This window comes from Pezoporus flaviventris, unplaced genomic scaffold, assembly GCF_033815535.1.
Source record: "Pezoporus flaviventris isolate CSIRO_AGI_PZ_B2104156 unplaced genomic scaffold, CSIRO_AGI_Pfla_v1 ptg000132l, whole genome shotgun sequence".
Lineage (NCBI taxonomy): Eukaryota > Metazoa > Chordata > Aves > Psittaciformes > Psittacidae > Pezoporus > Pezoporus flaviventris.
Genome location: NW_026892680.1, coordinates 168,133 through 187,866, shown reverse-complemented (window position 1 = coordinate 187,866; position 19,734 = coordinate 168,133). Strand labels below are relative to the sequence as shown.

General features: G+C 49.6%; 1 protein-coding gene across 2 annotated transcripts in view; it reads left to right on the top strand.

Moving 5' to 3' along the window:
* Positions 1–19,734, top strand: part of ALPK2 (alpha kinase 2) — a 41,968-nt gene that overhangs the window by 20,111 nt on the left and 2,123 nt on the right. Inside the window, exon 11 of one of the 2 annotated variants that reach the window (XM_061478788.1) lies at positions 3,764–4,522. The exons of the other annotated variant lie outside the window; for it this stretch is intronic. Coding sequence (XP_061334772.1) covers positions 3,764–3,998 — 235 coding nt within the window. The 3' untranslated portion in view covers positions 3,999–4,522. Of the gene's footprint in view, positions 1–3,763; positions 4,523–19,734 lie in introns of those variants that run through there. 2 annotated transcript variants of the gene reach the window in all.

Here is a 19,734-nt window from a genome sequence, read left to right as displayed (position 1 = left end):
CACAGCATGGCTTTGCTTTGCACATCAATCTCTTCTCAGTGCGTGCTGGGGGAGGCTGCACTGAAAGCTATTCTTGCTTCAATGTGGAAGAAAAGCATCCTCATCTGACTCTTTTAACTCCTTTTGGATCATATTTGTGGGAACCACCTATGGGGGAAACACATTCACGTTGTTCTAAAAGGGCTGCACTGTGGGTTGGGCTTTTCTTTTGCTCCGTGCCTCCCTCAAAATATGCTTGTTCAAAGGGTGCTTCATGCATGAAATCGAGGTCTCTGCTGGCTTCCAAGGAGGTGAGGCACTTTGCTTGGTGGTCCATTGGCTGGAGGGAGGCAGGGCTGGAAAAGCAGGGCCAGCACTGGCTCCAGCTCAGGATACTTAAGCAGATCTGTTTCCTGGTAGTTTTACAATGGCTTCAGGTCTTTATGGGCGATTTAAGCCTTTGTGTAAACCTATAGCCCTTTAATCTTCTAACTTTCTCTTAAGTCTGTTGATTAAAGCTTTAGTTACACCACAGGCCAAAGGAGCCATTGACAGGAACGGGCAGTGCCGCTGGAAAGGGGCAGAGGAGGGGGGTCAGTGCCTTCAAATTCATGTTCTGCTTTGAGAAACTGATTCCAGTTTAGTATTTATACTAAAGGAGAAGAACCTCACAGTATTTGTTACATTATGAATCTGGGAAAATCCTTAATGTTTGCAGCTGGCATCCGTTCAATCCTTCCATTGAGCTGTGGAGCCAAAGTGAAAGCAGGTTAAATGAAGTTGCATCATCCACTTATAAAACACAAGCCATGAAAGTTTTATCTAGGCAACACTTGCCTGGAATCAGATTTATGGAAGTGCTTTAATGGATGAGGTTGTCCAGCTCACTGTGGGCAATTCCTCCTACAGAAACACATATTGGCTAGGGAAGAGGAGGTGCAGTTAGAAATGACTATGCAGTGCAAGCTGTAGGAAGGATTCTATGATCATCTATAAGGGAATATCATTTCCCTTCCTGAGCAACCTCTTAAAATGCGTGTCATTTTGGCTGTCATTTAGCTGATGACATTGCTGCAAGACAGCAGATATTTCCTGGCGCTGTTGGGAGAACAGGCAGAGTCCTACTTAGCCACAAAATACAGTGTGATACTGGTGTGATTTTAAGATCCCCAAGTGGTGTAATTGCTATAGAAATTACCAGGAATTACCCACTTTGCAGGGGAAGGACCTCAGTGATCACAGCCAGGTTCTTACCTCCAATTCTTCTAAACCCGGCCAGTCCCATCAAGGCAAAGCAGCAATATCCTTGGGGGATGCTTCTGTGGTCCTTGAGGAGCTCTCCCAAGTTATTCTGCTCTTTTACCCTTCCTATGTGTGTTTTACCAGTGAGCTGAAAACCGAAAGAACCCGGAGCGAAGGGTCAGTGATTCCTGCACTGCAGGAGCTGCAATACAGCTTCTGTCAGCAGAGGGCAAAGCCTCACCAGGAACCACACAGCCTGGCAGGGATTTCAGTGGAGCGCTGGGACAAGCGGCACTCCTTTGAACGAGGTCTGTGGTAGAGGCTTTGGCTTTGGCAAGCAAGAAGTGCCCAGGTGTTTATCCAGGCACAAAGAGGAGGAACTCAGGAGCACGGTGACCCACGGTCATGGGGTTTGGTGGGAGTGGTGTTTACCACATGGGGACCTGACAGGCTGCTTTGAGGGCACTGGTGAATTTAGTTGAACTCCACATGGCACCAAGAGCCACTGAACGCAGAGGTTGAGCCTGGGGCCAAATCCAACACTTCAGGTTTAAGGAAGATTTGGTTTGGGTCAGGTTTAGGGGATGGAATTCTGTCCAGGTTTTATTATCAGTCATCTAGTCAGTGAGTAATAGTGTGTGCTGTGCAGAATAACACACTCATGTGTCTCAAGGCTTGGAAGGGTGGGTAGAATGGAGACCTTCCCCACTTACACATACCACAAGCTATAGAGTGCTTTGAATCAAGCTCACAGGTCCTGCCAGGTTACAACAAGCTGTGGGCACCAGGTCTGTGAGGACAAAGCACATCTGGAGGCACACAAGGGGGGTCTGTGGAAGCCCTGGAAGCGCTGTTCCAGCCCCTGGTCTCACATCTGTAGGCTGGATTTCCTTGGGGTGCCTGCACCCTGCAGAGTCAAAGCAGGCTCATTCATCCTCTCGGCTCCCAAAGGGCAGGAGTATTACCTGGGGCACATCTGGAGCCGCAAGGACAGATGCAAACTTGTGTTAAGAGAAGGGAATTGGGGATGGCTCACTGAGGAGCAAAGCTAGGGAATAAAACCCCTCACATGGTCTGTCTCTTGCTCACAAGATTGTTGTGCCCTTACTGCAGCTATTTTTTGCACTTGTTGAGTTCTAAAGCTGTGGTTAGTTTAGCAGAGCCTTCAATTGTACATTTAAAGTGTCTCCTACTCAGAGTACCCTCTCAGCTACTGTTTCTGCTCCTGGTTAAAATGTTCCTCCAAAGACACACAGGAAGTTCCAAATACAGGTAGGAAAGGCATTTAGAAAGACTTGTATTCACTGCATGAGAAAAGCTCAACCTTTTCATTCCAAGATGATTTCCACAAAGAAATGAGTATTCTCAGAATGTAACAGCATGGGAAAAGCACATGAAGAAGCCACCAACTCTGCTTTAGCTGGTTCCTGGAGCCAGGAGCAGTGGTATCAAGAGGTTTTCTTGCTGAGCACAGCCAGGTTTGCCCCCGGAGCTTAGGAGCGTACATACCTGAAGCTCCTCTGGTAAAGGAGCTCAAGGATAAAGCCTCAAGTCTATTATTTCTCCAAAGGAGGGAGAGAACAGTTCATGCCCTGCTGAGCCCAACAGTAGCTCCCCACTTCAGCATCCTTCGGGTAAACCAGCACAAACCTTACTTGGAGAGGAGAGGAAAATAACCTCTTAGCCCTTTGGGGTTCATCTGGCTGCCTATGGCAGTTGGCTGAGTAGTTTCTCTGGAGCAGGCTCACAACCTGGTTGTTAGAGATGCAGAATAGGGCAGTTAGATATAAATGGAGGCAGACACCATTCCCTTTTGCAAGGTATTTTGTTATCTTTTCCCCGTTGGCACCATCCTTCTGTAAAAGAAATCCTTAGCTCTCAGAAAGAGCTTCACCTTCTCAGAGCACCAGCGTTTTCTTTAGCACTCTGCAGCCTGCAGGAGGAAGGAAGGTCTCTGGAATGCTGCAGTGAGCAGGTTGTGTTTATTTCAGTGCTAAAGCTTGTTGGGTTTGTGCAGTGGTAACTCACAGCTCACATCTGAGGGCATTGTGTGTCCAGTGGACCAGGAGAATAGGGTCGAACATGCCCTGGAAAGGGATCCTGGTAGTCAAGTCTGTGAGAGAGGAGCATGGCACACGGGGTAGGTACATGTTTGGATGGAAACAGCTTGCGGTTCTGACAACACCTCGTGCAGCAGCTTTGTCACTTCATGGTGGTCAAGAGAACTGCTTCTAGTTGTAGAATTCATTTCTATGTTACTGAGACAAAGCTAGCCAGCAGACAGCTGCATTCCCAGCTAGCTGGAATGAAGAACAGTAGCCAGGGAGTACAGGACTTCGGCTCTTTGATCCTTTTCTCTCTCTGCCGCTGCTTGTTGCCTGGTTTCCTTCCCCTCGCAATGGCTGGGTTTGTTTCTCTGTGGCAGAAACAGCAGTGCTTGGTGTTCTCCCGTTGCTCATGACCAGCAGGCATGCTTTGCCTCCCTATGCAGAAAATGACCTCTGAAATCCCATCTGGCTTTTTCTTTTCTTTGTTGCTACAGATACAAAGGGTTTAAAGGCAACTGCTCCTTTTCCTTCATTGAGCAGTTCAGAGCCCTCCACCAGTGCAATAAGTACTGTGAGATGCTGGGCCTGAAATCCCTCCGAGCCTCTCACCAGAAACAGAGGAAAGCAACAGCCATGAAAAGCAAAACCCTTCCAAACTCATCATCTATGAAGAAAACGGTGCCCAAGAAAGCCCGAGAACCTAGAGACTTCATTGCTTCAGAGCACTGAGTTGCACTGTCCCACACTCTGGAACCTCCTCCTGAGGACCTGTAGTAGTGATGGGCACCAATGACCTGGGGGGGACAGCTTCAGGTTTTTGCCTCCTGGTGTAATCCTGGAGTCATCCTCATGCTGATGCCAGCAGCAAAGGAAGGAGCTGATTCCGTGGTCGTGGCACCGGGGATTTAACACCAGGCAAGGTTTTGAAGACACACTAAGCCATCCGCCTGGAGTATCATACAACCCTCCTATGACTTGGTGTCTGCACATTTTGAGACTGGACGTGTCACTGGAGAACATCTTCCCTTCCTTGTGTCTGTGTCTGTGAGCCTGTGGGTTCAGCTGCTTGAAAACATCCACGTGTTTCAGCTGCCACTTACTCCAAGTTTTGCACAGTGTTGTTGCTCAGGCTGCTATGGAGAATTTGTTTTCTTTCCCAGATCTTTGTGTATCGTAATCCCACTTTAATCCCCCCCTTGTAATTGTTTCTCCCACTTACATGTCTTTTAATACAAGACAAAGCCATTCATGACCAGAGGTATCTGTCTTCTTTCCCATTCCCCATTAGTTAGCATATTTAAGGTCCTCACTAAATGGTTTCATCAGTTTAAAGGTGGGCAACTTGTGTGATTCCCCAGAGAATTCCTTGCTTTCCCTTCAAGCTTCCTTGAGTCCAAGTTAACCCCATGACAGCACTGCTGTAGGGCAGAGGTATGGACTCTGCATATTGTCACACAGCTACCAGCTGAAATAAACCTTTACCCACGGGGGTATTTCACCTCACAGCACTTCCAACTAGAAGTACCATGGCTTCTCTGTGTGGCTTAGAGACAGAACCTCTCTGCTGAAGAGAAATGATTCATCCAGGATGCCTAGGCCAGAGCTGGAGAAGGATACTGAACCCCATTGACCTGAGTGTAGCTTACACGGAGATTTGCAGGCAGAGGAGGGAAGGATGCACATCAGGGGATGCAGTGAGTACACTGGAGGTGGCTATAGAAGATGCCATGTGTAACAGAGCACACAAACACTGGGCATTGGCATGGTTCTGTGATTCTGAACCCAGACCACATTCTGGTTGTGTTTCTGGTTTGAGGGATTGGATGTCTGTTGTTTCTCTTCCAACTAGACTTGACATGTGTACTCAGAAGCTGATCTTCATTCTCTATTATTGATCTTGGAGAGCAGGTGTGGAAGTGGAGCCCTATCTAATGACAAGCCATCATGTTTGGATTAAATAGTCACACACCCAGCCAAAATGGGTGCTCAGGACTTTATCGAATGCTGGGAATAGACATGCTGCATTACTGATGTGTTACACCACTGTGTGAGTCACCATCCCTCGATTCCTGTCAGTGTGAAGCCTAAATGGTGATAATGGCGAAGGCAAATAGGAACCCCTGGCAATAGGCTGCTTTAAAGCTGCCATTTCTCTGTTCTAGAACAAAAGCTTCAGCTCCAACAATGTCATGTGGTGCTGTTAAGATTCAGCCTTTGCCCTGGAGTTCAGCTACATGTGCAATTACACCGGGACAACTACACATTAGTAGCTCCCACAAGCAGAAGGTGCTTCACTGATTAACTCAGGTCAGAGCCATCTCCACAGGCTGCAAAACCCTGCTCCATTAGGGTGCTCAGAGGGTTGTGCTTTGGTGTGTGTAAGGCAAGTAGAGAAGCAAGTCTTTGCCTCTTACTTGTTTGGTTGTTACCCTGTCCCCTGTCACCCCTGTCTGTCCTGTCCTCCTGTCTGTCTGCTTCCACAGCCAGGAACTCCATGGCAGTGCAGGCCCCTCTTAAAACACCCTCAGTTCCCTACTAATGTGTCTGAGTCGTGATATGAAGAGAATTTACTAACACCAGGATATTCCTATCCATCTGTCCATCCAAGATCAGTATTTATTGCTCCTGACAGCAAAACTGGGGCAGGAAGGAGGAGGCCAGCGGGTCAGTGTGTACTGGAAGGATGGTGTCAGGGAGGGGGGACAGCAGTCTCTCTCAAAAGAGACTTTATATCCCTTGGAATGATGTTAGAGGGACCAGGAGCATGTGGTGCTCTCTTCTGTGCTCCCACTTAGAGAAGGACAGCTGTCTCTGTGGCTGGTGTTTGCCTGGGACAGCAGGCTTGGAAGAGGGAAGAAAACAACAAGTCTTTCTTCTTCCTGTGGGGAGGAAGCTTTATCTTCTCCCTTTGGCAAGAGCTGCTCTGCAAAGTGACAGGCACTGCAAGGCAGAAGAAAGGTGGAGTCTAGGAGGTTCCCCCTCACTGCAAATCAGAGCACAGTGTTCTGTGAGCCTAAACCTTGGCTTATTCAATGGGATTTTGGCTTCCCAGGGCAGTGCTGGTGCTTGGCCTTCATTAAACCCTTTGTAAGCTCCTACAGATGCTTCCTACTCTTTGCAGTGTTTTCAGGAGGACTTCTATGAGAAATTGTGAGCATTCCCAAGCTGGCCTTGTGTTCCAGAGGTAACCAGAACCCCACTGATTCCCATGGTGATTCCTTGTGTTACTTGTGTGCTTTGCAGCTTTGCTCAGAAAGGAAAGGGCTGAGTCACGTTGACATGCACGTAGGAAGGTCATTTATTCCTCGTAGTGGTGGAGAGCCCATTGCTGCTGCTCACGCCCTGCTCTGAACTGATGTCTTGTCCACCAGTAGCTATTTAGTGTGATAATGGCGTTTGATAGACTGGACACAAACACCATTGTCACACTCCACAGCTCTGGAGGTAGGAGATCCTTTGGCCATGGAAGGAGTGCTATAGGTACATGGCAGACCTCAGCGGGGGGCTTCAGAGACCTGCAGAGCATAAAGACCATGGTTATGCAGATTTACACCCGGTACAGCAGGAGCCTCATCAGGGAGGAATCCTGATGCTAGAGTTTATATTTGTTCTCCCTATACTTGTTTTTACCAGCATTTCAGAGCTATGGGTATTCAGTTATGTGTCACCACCACGTCTGAGTACTGCAGGGAAGCAGAGAAGAGAAACAGGAGCACAGGGAAGGCAGGAGAATAGAAACCAGAGCTTGGGTGAGAGTAGTAGCCTTTGTATCTTACTCCACCATGTATCCCCTTCTCCCTCAGTCTCTAAAGACTGTCAGCCAGTGTGAGCATCCGTGCAAGATCACACTGGATATTAAGTGGAAGAAACACTGACCTGTGCAGGGAGAATGTAGCTTTGGGAAGGTGCAAGTCAGCTAGTGAGTGTTCACTAATAGGAATAGCAAAGGAGTTTTGGTAACTAACTGATAGCTGTAATGAAGCCTGCTCTCTTGAAGCCTGCTCTCTTAAAGGAAGCTGCCCTGGTGCTGTGTCACACAGAGGTTCAGCTCACTCTGTTCTTCAGCATCAGAAGCCAGAGGAGCACAAGTACAGTACACCGCTCTCTAATTCATCCCAACATCAGTGTTCTTTCCCCTTACTTTTCCTCAGACACGTTTTACTCAGCTTCCTCTCTTCAGCAGAGCAGTGATCAGGTAAGATGCTACTTAATCCCTGAGGAGCAGCCTGACAGGTCTTGGCAGGTACAGTGTGAGAAGCTTCACTGGGAAATGTGTGTGACAGCAGGTATGGTGCAGCTGCAAGCAGGCACCTTTCTAGTTCTGCAACTGCATGGACGCTTCCAGCAATTCAACAGGAATCTTCCCAAGACAAAAGGTAATAAAAGAAAGGGAATGGCCGCTAGTTTTTAGTACTGCAGTGGAGAAAAAACCCTGGCACAATGGGGAAGTTACAGGCTGGTGCAGGGAGAAAGCAGAAACATCAGAGAAGAGGAACTAAATCCGCTTTTCCTTCTCTTCTGCTACTCATTGGTATAAAGAGGGTGACTGGAATGTTCTTGTTGAGCAGATAGCTGTGAAGAACAAGGAGGTTTTTCAAGAAGTATCTTGATGGATCCCAGAACCTGTCCCTTCTGTATATCCAGGTGTGGAAGATTCCTGTATCCCTGCTGAAGTGTGACCACACTTGCGGTCAGCTCAGCAGTCACAGTTCACCTGCACTGCTGATTTTTGTTCCTCCATTTAGCATTTCCCTCTCCTTGAGCACGGGAAGCACTTACCTGAGCCAGCTGCCAAGTGATCCTCTGGTGTGTCCTTAGGGCTTGGCAGGACTGAGGTGCTGTTGCAGCTCTGGGGGGTCCTTGGAGGAACTGGGTTCCTTTTGGGAGTCACCAGCAGTGGGGAGCTGTGGAAAGCTCTGCTCCCAGGGGCCACTTTTCCCTTCCCTTTATGGGATCCTGAGCTTTGAAAGTAAACATTTCCTTCTCTCTCTGATAAGTCCTATTAAAATATTGATCTGGGGGAGGGAGATGGCCCTCACTGCAAGGGCCAGAGTCACCTTTAGTCACACTGAGCAGGGGAAAGAGCTCTGCAATCCCCATCTGCTCTGTCCCCTCAGAGAGAGCATAGGAGGGTAGGGAAAACTGCAAAACCCAGGGTATTTCCAGCTGCCTGTTGTGCTTAACCCTGACGGAGCGTGGTTAGTCTTCAGCTTAGATGCTTACCTCTTCCAGGGAGATGATTTCATCAGCACCTCAGATCACAGGGCTAACTTACTGTCCATGCTGGGCTTTACCAATCTGTTTCCCGTTGTTAACGTTGAATTACTGCCTTTTCTGCCCAGGAACTTTTAGAACCCAAAGAGGCTGTCGTGTTTTTAGTGTGGTTCACTTTCCAGCTATGAGATGGGGGAAAAATCTGGCTTTAGCTGAGCTGATCTGGACACCGATGGCAAACCAGGTATTACACACACGTTTCAGGACCTGTATTTATAGGTTCTTAACAGTCTTATCACTGCACATCCAGTTCAAGAGCAGCTTTTCCCCTTAGAAAACCTCCATACTTTACAATTCTCAGGGATTTAATGGCACAATTTCATAACCTTAGTTGTAAAAGCCATGTCAGCGGCTACTGTAGATGACAGGACTGTACCCTTTCCAGTTCTGATGCAGAAAGACTTGCATTAGCCCAAAGCACAGATGAATAATGCTGCCACGGATCTCCTTAGAATTCCTCCTGAAGCAGGCCCTGCTTTGCAGTTGGCACTGTGGGTTTGGGGGAAAAGTCTCCCATTAGGGACTTGTGCATTCACACAGTGTAAAGCTGACAGAATTACTAGTAGCAGTTGCCCAAAATCAGCCGAGAAAGGCTAAAATGTGCTCCTTTGAATGGCAGAGGCAACACCACTTACTTCTGGGTTGTGCTTCAGGACAAAATGGCAACGGGTAGGTGAAGCACTCTCCTGGAGCTGGGGCTCAACAGCCTTGCGACACCGGGTCCTGCTGCAGTTTGGCTCCAGTTCTTTGCAATTGAATGCCAAAGGATTTGGAAATTCCTGAAAAAAAAAAAAAAGAGAAGGGAACTGGTTTGTTGAAATGTTACGAAAGGTGACACAAGGACAGATAGCGCAACACACGTTGCACAGGCATCCCAGCACCAAGTGCTTCCTTTGAAATCCACAGGTATGAGCCCAAGTGAAATGATCTGACTTTGAAGCTCAGTCTGACTTAGAAGCTGGCAGAGGCCTCCAAAGGGCCCTAAATGGTGCCGTGGTTCCATTTTATGAGCATAGCTCCTGGTGACCAAGGTGTCACTATCCAGAGGGTGAAATTTCATCTATAGGAGAGCTCCCTCTGGTCGTTTTCTTACGTAAAATGTGGAGGATAGAAAGAGTGAAACAGAAACCTGAGGAATGGAGCCGGTTCTGTGTGCCAAGAGGGAGAGCACAGCTCCCAAACTGCTTCCCACAGGGGCTATGTTAGGAAGCTTTTCATTACAATCAGGGAGAAGCTGTAAGGGTTGTGAGCGCTATAAATCCCTGTGGAAGAGTAAAATCCCCAGCCAAGGGAGCCCTGATCCTGCCATCCTCTGGAACCCTGATATTTAACAGTTCTCCTTCCCAGGATTCCAGCCTCAGAACTGTTGCACTGATGGCCATTCCCAAATGAGAACTCGTATCCATGTGGCTTTCCTCCAGCTCTGTCGGTATTGAGCACAGAATCAATACTCTTGAACTGATGTGGTTTGGCTGTTTCACCTGTGGAAAAATCCCGTGTCAGCCTGCCAGTGGTGGGATGGCTTCCCTGGATCCAGACGTCCAGACGGAGCTGGGCTGGAGGTCCAGGCTGCATCCTGCCACATACTCAGCATTGTAACTGAATTCGTCCCTTCACTGTGAGCTGTTGGTTTCAGTGAATCCATGCTGACTTACATCAGTTTAGGGCAATAACCACGGAGCTTTTAGAGGGAATTGCATCGGGAGTTCAAATGGGCAGAGCTGCTGTTTATCCCAGATTACTGCAGTATTCAAGGGGCATCAAGCACTCAAGGAAGCCTCTTTACCACTGCTAATACCACAATGTGATCGACGAAGGCGAGGCATATCTAGTGCTGGGCCAGTGGAGATCATGGAAGGGAGGATGCTGTGACCCTTGTAAGTCAATGGCCAGCAGTTAAAGATTACCTGTTCTGGTCATTGTGGCTACTCGATGGCGAAAGATTAACTCGGAGCAGCATAAAGTAGAGCAAAGGTGTTTAACCTGGCAACCGTGATCCCTTCTGCTTGCCACTGGGGCTCAGTAAACGGGATCGATTGGAGTTTCCCAATCGTGGAACTCGGGACATCAGTTCCCGATCGTAACCACTCGCCACGGGGCACAATCCGCACGCAGCGCTGGGGCTGAGGATCACGTGCAGATGGCGGGGGTCAAGTCTGACTGGCAGTGTCCGTCCATCACAGGGAAGTAGCTGGGGTAGGATTGAAGCGATCCTGATGTGGGCTAACAGCTCAGCCCGATGTTGATGTACGTACTACAGGGGATGGCAGCTCCCTGTCCTGCTGCATAGCGAGCTCTCTTGCTCTGCAGCCGTTAAATGCAAGGGGTTTAGTCGACGTGCCACAAAGGTCCATGATCACAGAAACATAAGCCAACTTCTGCCTCATCCGTCACTTCCCTCTGAACCCCATCAGGTGCTGACACGCTGCACGCAGGGGATACGCAAGGTTTAAGCTCAGAATCGCAGCTAAAGGCCGGCCGTTTACTTTTGGAATCCAAATCCCAGTGGGATCACTCGCTTGGCTCAGCAGTGGCCCGTGCCTCAGGAAGACAAGAAACCCCTCTCAGCATCCGCTGCCTCCTCCGGTCTATGGACTGAGTCACTTGGCTATCCCCGGGCCCTCTGCTCATGGGTGTTCTGTACCACCCACCCCGGGGGTGCCTCTCCTCTCGGCACAGGGGGGTTTACACACCGCAGCCGTGGCACAGCCACCACCCTGAGCAGGAGCTGCCCGTGGAGCAGGCTCAGCGCAGCGTGAAGGGCTTTGGTGCCGACGAGGACGAGCACCCTCATGGATTTACAGGTAAAAACCCCTTTTCAGTCCTCTTTAAGGGCTTGGTAAGACTTTAGTGGCCAGAAACGTTGCTGCCATTCCCATTGCCATTCCCATTGCCATTCTCTATTCCCCATTCCCATTGCCATTCCCTATTCCCCATTCCCATTGCCATTCCCTATTCCCGTTCCCATTGCCATTCCCATTGCCATTCCCTATTCCCCATTCCCATTGCCATTCCCTATTTCCCATTGCCATTCCCATTGCCGTTCCCTATTCCCCATTCCCATTGCCATTCCCTATTCCCCATTCCCATTGCCATTCCCTATTCCCCATTCCCATTCCCTATTCCCTATTCCCATTCCCATTGCCATTCCCTATTCCCCATTCCCATTCCCTATTCCCCATTCCCATTCCCTATTCCCTATTCCTATTGCTGTTCCCTATTCCCCATTCCCATTGCCATTCTCTAATCCCCATTCCCATTCCCTATTCCCCATTGCCATTCCCTATTCCCCATTCCCATTGCCATTCTCTAATCCCCATTCCCATTGCCATTCCCTATTCCCCATTCCCATTCCCATCCCCGTTCCCATCCCCATCCCCAGGACAGGCGCGTGCAGCATCCCCATGTGCCTATGGCAGCCGGAGGGGCCATGGCGCTGCCCGAGGGGCGGGGCGGGGCCCAGGGGGCGCTCTCGAACCTTCTGGAAGGGGCCGGGCAGGTGCTGAGGCGGCTCTGCCTGAGGCGATGGCCGCCCCTCGGGGCCCAGCAGCCACCAGCCACCAGCCACGGCGGGAAGGAGAGGAGGGACCCCGTGCGGGGTGCAGCGGGGTGCTGGGGAGCGCAGCACCGCAGCAGTGAGTGAGAGCTGCGAGGGCAGGGGGGAATGGGGGCTTCGGCCCCGCCGCCTCCCTCCCTCGTGCTGCAGGTGCGGCCTCCAGGTTGCGCAGCCAAAAAGGATTCGGGGGAGATTTTCACGCCCTTCTCCTTGGCTTTGCTGTTCGGATGAGGACTGCAGGTGCGAAAGCGGGGTGAAAAGCGATGGGTTTCTAAGGCCGTGTTGGTGCTTTAAACCTTTCCCTCCTCCGCCGCCTTGACCTGGGAAAAGAGCCATGGGCGTGAAGTAAAAGCCAAGGAACAGCCAGGGAAAGGGCGGTTCGATGTGCCTTGGTAGGGTTTGTGCTGGGTTTTTCTTGCCTGTGCTCCTCTGCACCTCTTCCCTCTCAAACAGGGCAGTGTAAGGATGATAGCGACGGCGTGGGGACAAAAAGGCCTCAGTGTTTTAGGTGACATTGCAGATGGTTTCCTTGCTGAACATCAACTTTGCACAGATAAAGTGTGTACTATTAGGCTAAATAACTGTTACTTAACCTAACAGTTAACACCTACCACCCTATGCAGCATGACATTGGATTTCATGTGGCTTTTCCCGCCCTGGATGCCACAGCTCTCCCAAAATCCCCATTTCAAGACCTCAATGATAGCGAATCTGCTGTTTGTTTCTCTTCCTTGCCTGTCTCTATGGGTGGTGGGTGATCCCACGGGCAGAACGTGTCCTGGGGCAGGGTATGGGCAGCACAGCTGGTCTGCATTTGCTGAGATTAATGCAGGTGCTGAGCGTGAGCCACCCTCGGGTCTCTGTGTGTCAGAAGGATTTCTGCAGTGTAAAAAGAAAGGATTGAAGCAGGGAGAAAAGGGAGGAAACAGCTCCTGCTAAAGCACTGGGGAGCTCTCAAGTGTTCCTCTTTGTTCTAAGGCTGAAGAATGCTGTGGGGAGGATTCAGTGAGCAGGAGCTGGCTCTCAGCTGGACACCTCAATGGCCATAGCATCTGTCAGCTATGAGCAGCTCACGCGTTGCAGGCAAGTGGCACATAGGAACGGGCGGCGAGTGAAACATGGATCCTGAGCTCAGCATACACTGGAGTAGCAGCAGGTCCTGGCCTAGCACTGGGGACTGCAGCATTAACATCGAAAGAGGAATTGCTCATTGAGGCTGCAGAGGCAGAGAAGGGAGTGCCCCAGGTGATTGGGCAAGCAGGCAATCAATTAAGGCTTCATCAAGATCAGGTGTGAGGGGATCTTTCTAGGGTGTTCAGTCGGCAAAGTGATAGCCATGTGGCTGGACCCTCAGAATAGCCTCTGTTAACCTGGGGAGGCGCAGGGGCCTGGATGTACTGCACAGCAACAGCTCTGGGCTTCTGGAAGCTGCTCTTCAGGACTGACTCAGCTGGAGGGAGTGAGCTGCCACTGACAAGTAAGTAGACTTCTAATCCTTGGTTGTAATGGGATGGCTCTGAGGGCTCAGCACTTAAAACAGGAGGTGGTGTTCCTTTGGTATGGATTAAGCTTGATGCCCTTTACAGAGGGGGCATTGGTGGGAAATGAGCTGCATCAGCAGTAAATCGCCAGGCAACTTGTGTCCCTCCAATCTTTGTGTTGTCTTGAAGGTATTGTTAATGGAACCGGAGGTGGCCTTGTGCCTGGGGCTCTGGGTGGCCTGGGCACGTGTGATGGTGCCTGGGTCCATGCTGCTGCTGTGGGGTTTGTGCTCTGGGTGGAGGGAGCTTTCTGGAGGAAAAGGACGGAATGAAATGTGCTTTTCAAAGTCAGCTCTTGGAATTGGGGTTTTGCACTGACTAAGCTGTGTGGCACAGAACTCCCAAAGCCAGTGCTGATGGACTGGGCTAAGGCATTCATGTCCCAGCAGTTTAGAAGGTCTGGGCTTTGCTAAATATCTGTTTGATGTTTGCGTGGGCAGCTGCAGCGTATGCGTTGATAGAACTTAACTGTGTGTGGAACAGGAATGTTGGCACTGGAGTCCCAGCAGCTGAGATAAAAGGTGATGATCTCCTCACTCGTGGCCTTCTTGACTGGAGGCTTCCCTTTCATGGAGGGGTTAGAAGGCAGCTACGGAGTGCCAGACCTCATGCAGGCATTGAGGGACTGTCAGGCAGAACACGCTCTGTCGTGTTGTGGAGCTGGGTGAGAGTCTGGATCTGGGTGGGTGTTGCTGAGGAGCTGCTGTGTTTGGAGGTGCAGCCCGTGGCTGAGCATTGCTCTGGCTGAAGCAGAGCTGGTTTGTCACACGTGGTGAGGCACATTGAGGTCCTGAGGTCCATGGTGCTCCCCTGTGGTCCCCAGGACTGATTGCCTTGTCCAGCAGGCAATGGTGGATGCTGTGTGTGGAATTCTCTATTGGTGCAGTGCCCTACAGCTCTGAGGTTCTTTACATTGCTATTTGACGTGAGTACTCTCAGCAAAGCTTCAGACATGCTTGTGCTGCTGTTTGAGATCAAAGAACATCCCATCCTCTACCTCACCATGAAACAGCTGCTGTGAAAGCAAAAACGTTCAATAATGGGGTTGTTCCTTGTGTGTGTTCGTGCAATCCATAATAACACTGACATGTGATTGCGTTTGCAAAAGGAGCTTGAGCTCAGTGTAAGAGGGAGGAGCTGCTCATCCTCCTGCTGGATGGGGAAGTGACTGCATGCAGGAGCTCCTTAAGGAATCCCTGAACTCTTTCTAAACTCTTGGGAGCTGGATGCCAGTGATGGGAATTAGCTGCCTGCGTAACCATATACCAGTTCAGCTCCCCTATTGCCACTGGGTTTCCAGGTTAGACTATGTTGCAGAATTCAGTTAAAAGAATGAATTTGAGGCTTTCTTTTTTCTGTGCTTCGATTCTTAATATTGCATTGGTATTAGTGTCTGCAAAAGGAAGTAGTTGCTGGTCAAACCCTTTTTCTTTCTGTATTTTTTAATGGAGAAATGAAAACCCGCATGAGCTTTTTAAAGGAGAAAACAGCCCCAAGGTGGGGGAGGGAAATGCTGTTTGCTTTGTGACAAATGCTTGCTCTAATATCTATTGCCTGAAAACAGGTTTATTTGGAGACGCTAAGATATTTCAGTGCTTTCGGAGCAAGGTATCTGCTGTATCAGTCTCTAATGGTCCCTATGGGGGTTTATAGCCACTGTATAACCCCATAATGCATCAGGGCACCCTGTATTGCTGAATCACTGATAGCATCTCAGAACACAAAGCGTGTATCTAATCTCTGCACCTTTAGAGCATGTGTTTAGCCTCAGAGGAGTCAGCTTCAGCTGAAGGAGTCTGGATTTTATGGAGGTTTAATTTTAAAGGCTAAAACTTGGTACTGGCACTAAAGAGAAATGACACTTTCCAACCTCTTGTATTGGCAGTCGATTCAATTCTTGGTTCAGTGATCTCTTCATTTAAAGATCAAGTAAAAATCAGTTGTTTTCTTGTCCAAGTAACACCTCTTTCTGTAATGTGCAGTCATTTCAGCAGGGTTTGCTTTCAAGGTTCACTCAGATCTTTCTCTGCTTAGCAAGTTACAAATCAGAGCTATGCTTACAGGATAAATGCTGTATGAAAGGAAACATGGAACTCACCTGCTCTTCCTACAGCACTCCTGAAACCTTGGGTTTCTTCTGAGGCAGTTTATTGTGACTGGAGGACTCAAAGCACCACATACACAGGCCTTTCTCCCCCGTGGAAAGAGGGTTATTTCCTCCAGGTGTGAGCTGATGGCTTCCACCCGAGCGGTGTGTGGTGGGACTGGCACTGTGCAAAGGTGGCACTTGTGCCTCTGTGTCCCAGCCACAGGGCTGGCTGTGTTAAAGATTACTCGAGCACCAGCCTGCTCTTGGGTCTGAGCAGTGCTGCTTCTCTAGCACTTAGCCTGGGCTGTGTTTGCCCCGGGAGAGAGAGGGCTTCGTTTCTCAGGATGCCATTCATTGTGGCTTCAACCCCCGTGCCCAGGTTTGGGCACTGGGAGCCTGTTCTCCTGTTGGGGGCTGTGGGGCTTTACAAGCCCCCGAGATAGGCAGAGAGGAACCTAGGTTTGAATGTTGTGAAATAGCCTTCTGGTGGGGAAAAGCACATGCGTTCCCCGTGGTGGAGTGAGGTGGTGTATTCTCGGGGCTTCCTGCTGCTCACAGCTATTTCACATACATGAACTTGAGCATATTAAATATTAACCCTTCTTATCAGCCCTCTGTAAGCATTGAGCTCTGCTTTAACTTCAGGTAAATGAACAAACCCTCTGGGGTGATTTGTTGGTCTCTTCTCCCAAGAAACAAGCAATAGGACAAGAGGAGATGGCCTCAGGTTGCACCAGGGGAGGTTTAGGCTGGATATTAGGAACAACTTGTGCACCAGAAAGGTTGTCAAGCTCTGGAACAGGCTGCCCAGCTGGAGTCACCATCCCGGGGTGTATCTAAAAGACATGGATGCAGCACATAGGGATGTGGACTTGGCAGTGGGAGGTGTGATGGTTGGTGGCTGTCTTGGCCACAGTGGGCCTGAAGCGGTGGAGTTTAAATGTGTTGGTGCCATGAGATTAAAGGTCGGCAGAGCTGCTGCCCTGGTAGCAGGAGAGCAAACACCCGGGAGCTGGGGGGCAGTGTCCCTGAGAAACTGCTTGTGAAGGCTCTGAGGTCCATGAGTGTTGCTTGGGCTTTAAGAACCAGCTTTTTAAAGCAGCTCTAGGAGCAGGCGATCCCTGTCCTTCCCAGGGCTTCCAGACTTGTACAGTTCCAAGGTGGGGGGGAACGTCTTGGCCTGTCCAAGGCTTTTTCTGAAAGCCCCTCTGCACTGCTTTAGTTTACAGTGGTTCTTTGAGGGTAACGGGTAGTGCAGGAGGGTTCATAAATTGGAACAGGGAAGTGCCAGGGGCTCTGGGGGATCAACCAGAGACTGTCCTAGTGCAGCTGAGATGGGATCTGGCCCTGTAACCAGAGCACATGGAGTGTGATCCCAGCTTTCTGTCCTAATGCAGCTGAGATGGGATCTGGCCGTGTAACCACAGAGCACACGGAGTGTGATCCCAGCTTTCTGTCCTAATGCAGCTGAGATGGGATCTGGCCGTGTAACCACAGAGCACATGGAGTGTGATCCCAGCTTTCTGCCCTAATGCAGCTGAGTTGGGATCTGGCCGTGTAACCACAGAGCACATGGAGTGTGATCCCAGCTTTCTGTCCTAATGCAGCTGAGATGGGATCTGGCCGTGTAACCACAGAGCACATGGAGTGTGATCCCAGCTTTCTGTCCTAATGCAGCTGAGATGGGATCTGGCCCTGTAACCAGAGCACATGGAGTGTGATCCCAGCTTTCTGTCCTAATGCAGCTGAGATGGGATCTGGCCGTGTAACCACAGAGCACATGGAGTGTGATCCCAGCTTTCAGACACTGTGCTTGGGAGCATGAGAGCAGGAGGGAACCGAGCACAGGCCGTTGCAAAGTGCTTATTGGGGTTCTCTGCTCCAGCACCTATTCAAGTGATGGGTATTGGAGTAAGTGTGATACTGGGAATGAGTTGGAATGCTTCTGTATGGAGAATAGCAGGCATTCCAAATCCGAAGGATGCTGTGGCATTCAGAGAGGGGAATCTGCTTGATATGAGCTTTTGCATTTGCAAGACATCCAATGGGCTCTTAAAGCACTGAAGCTGATGGGGTAGAAGGGGATATATATATATATATACACATCCCATATAACCAAGTATGAAGCTATAGGAGAGGCAATCGAATGGAGTCAGTCTGTCCCCAGGAGTTTCTCAAGGATCTATAGCTGCATTTCCAATGTGTTTAGGCTGTCATTCCCATTTGCACTGTGAAAGGTTTTGCTGAGCCCCTGTTTTGAGTTCTTGGGGGGGGGGGGGGGGGTGTCACCTCCTGCCCCCTCCTGCTCTGCCAGCAGCAGCCATACCAGCAGCCATGAACAAACAGGATGCCTGTAGGTGACCCCCAGAAGTGACTGCTGGGTCACTGGACTCCTGGCCTTCAGCATGTGGGCAGGTGTGCTCAAACAAAGCCATTTAAACACATGCCAGGGCACAGGTACAGTGTGGGGAGGATATGTATGTGTATATATACATCAGTCTTGGAGCAAAAAGGGAAACGGGGAAGAAAAAGGCGTTTTTCATGAGTACAACAGGCAAACCCAGTGGCAATCCTTTCTGCAGATTGACCTCAAGTTGAGGCAGTCAAATGAGCCTCACCTCTCTCTGTCAGATGCCATTCATGTTCTGTTGTTGGATATTGTTGAGTTTGTGCTCTGGACTTCCTAGGAAACCCTTACTTGTGCATGCCATAAGCATTGAAAAGCCTCTGACTTCCCTGAAGGTCGTGTTTGTTTCCATGTTGTTCCATATGAAATGCAAGAAACTGTCACTTCCTGAACTGTGGTGAATAGTCGGTAATGTCCTCAGAGTGCCTTCAGTTGCTTCCATCCATTCTTCCTACTGTGAGTTCAGATACTGGTGGTAGGCTTGGGTTTGATAGCTACTTGTCCTCTGGCAAAAGGAGCGGGAGTAAGGGAATGTGGTGGTTCAGGCTTTGTGAGCAAGAGCTGAAGGAGCCTGGGAGTGGATGTAGCACAGAGGCTTCATCCCTTTTCTTCCCTTCTTTTTCTTGTAGAGGCACAGGAAAGCAGTGCAAGGTGATGCTAGAGTTGTTTATGGTAAAACTATCCGTATGTACTGGGTGTGTAGCACCAGATGTAATCCAGGGGTTTGATGTGCTCGTGAAGGCAGCAGAGATTTGGGAACTGGCTCTGATCTGAGTTTCCTGGATCCTGCATTCAAGGCTGAAGAAAGCAGACACAAAGGCAGCTGTGAAACGTTCAGAGGAGAAGGGGTGTCCTCGGAAGCTGGAGGCCCTTGTCGTTTGGCTTTAAGTTAGAGATGAAGCAAGATCTTGTTTCCTGGAGTCCACAGTGGGGAAGATGCAAGTTCTGGTCCAAACCTCTGGTTTAGAAGAGCTGATACTGACTCTCCTTAGTGTTTGTGCCTATGCTTCAGGCCTGATTAATTTGTGTTCTAAAAGCTGTAAGAGGTTTTCTTAGCAAACAGTACCTCAGCATCTCCATTACTGTGAGAATTCAGAGTCCAAAACCATTAAAGACATCTGCATTTTGGTTGCATTTGGAGCTGTTACCACTTCTTCCCTATGCTGGTGTGCCGCCAAGCTTGTACTTGTTAACAGCACATCAACACAGAGCTTTTGCCCTTGTTCTGGTCCATATTCTTCTGGCACAGTGTCACTGCCCCCATTTAGGCCAGGAGAGCAGTCGTCAGCGTGGCTTGTTGCTGAGGAGCACTTTGGTTTGGCTTGGGCTGCTTCTTGTCATGGGATTAATGGGATGTCTGCCTTGGGGGTGTTGGGGTCAGCACTGTTGTGACAAGTAGAAGAAAGGAGCACCAGGGAGGTGTTTCCTGCCTCGCTCTCAAGTAACAAAGCCCTTTATACAAGGGGAGGAAAGAGAATTCATAATCTGGACTGGATGCTCCTTTTTATCTTTAAAAGCCTGGGGCACAATTGGGAAACAGTGAGTCCAAGAGCTGCATGTTGTAACAGGCATTGAGATAACGTGGAATCACATTCCTA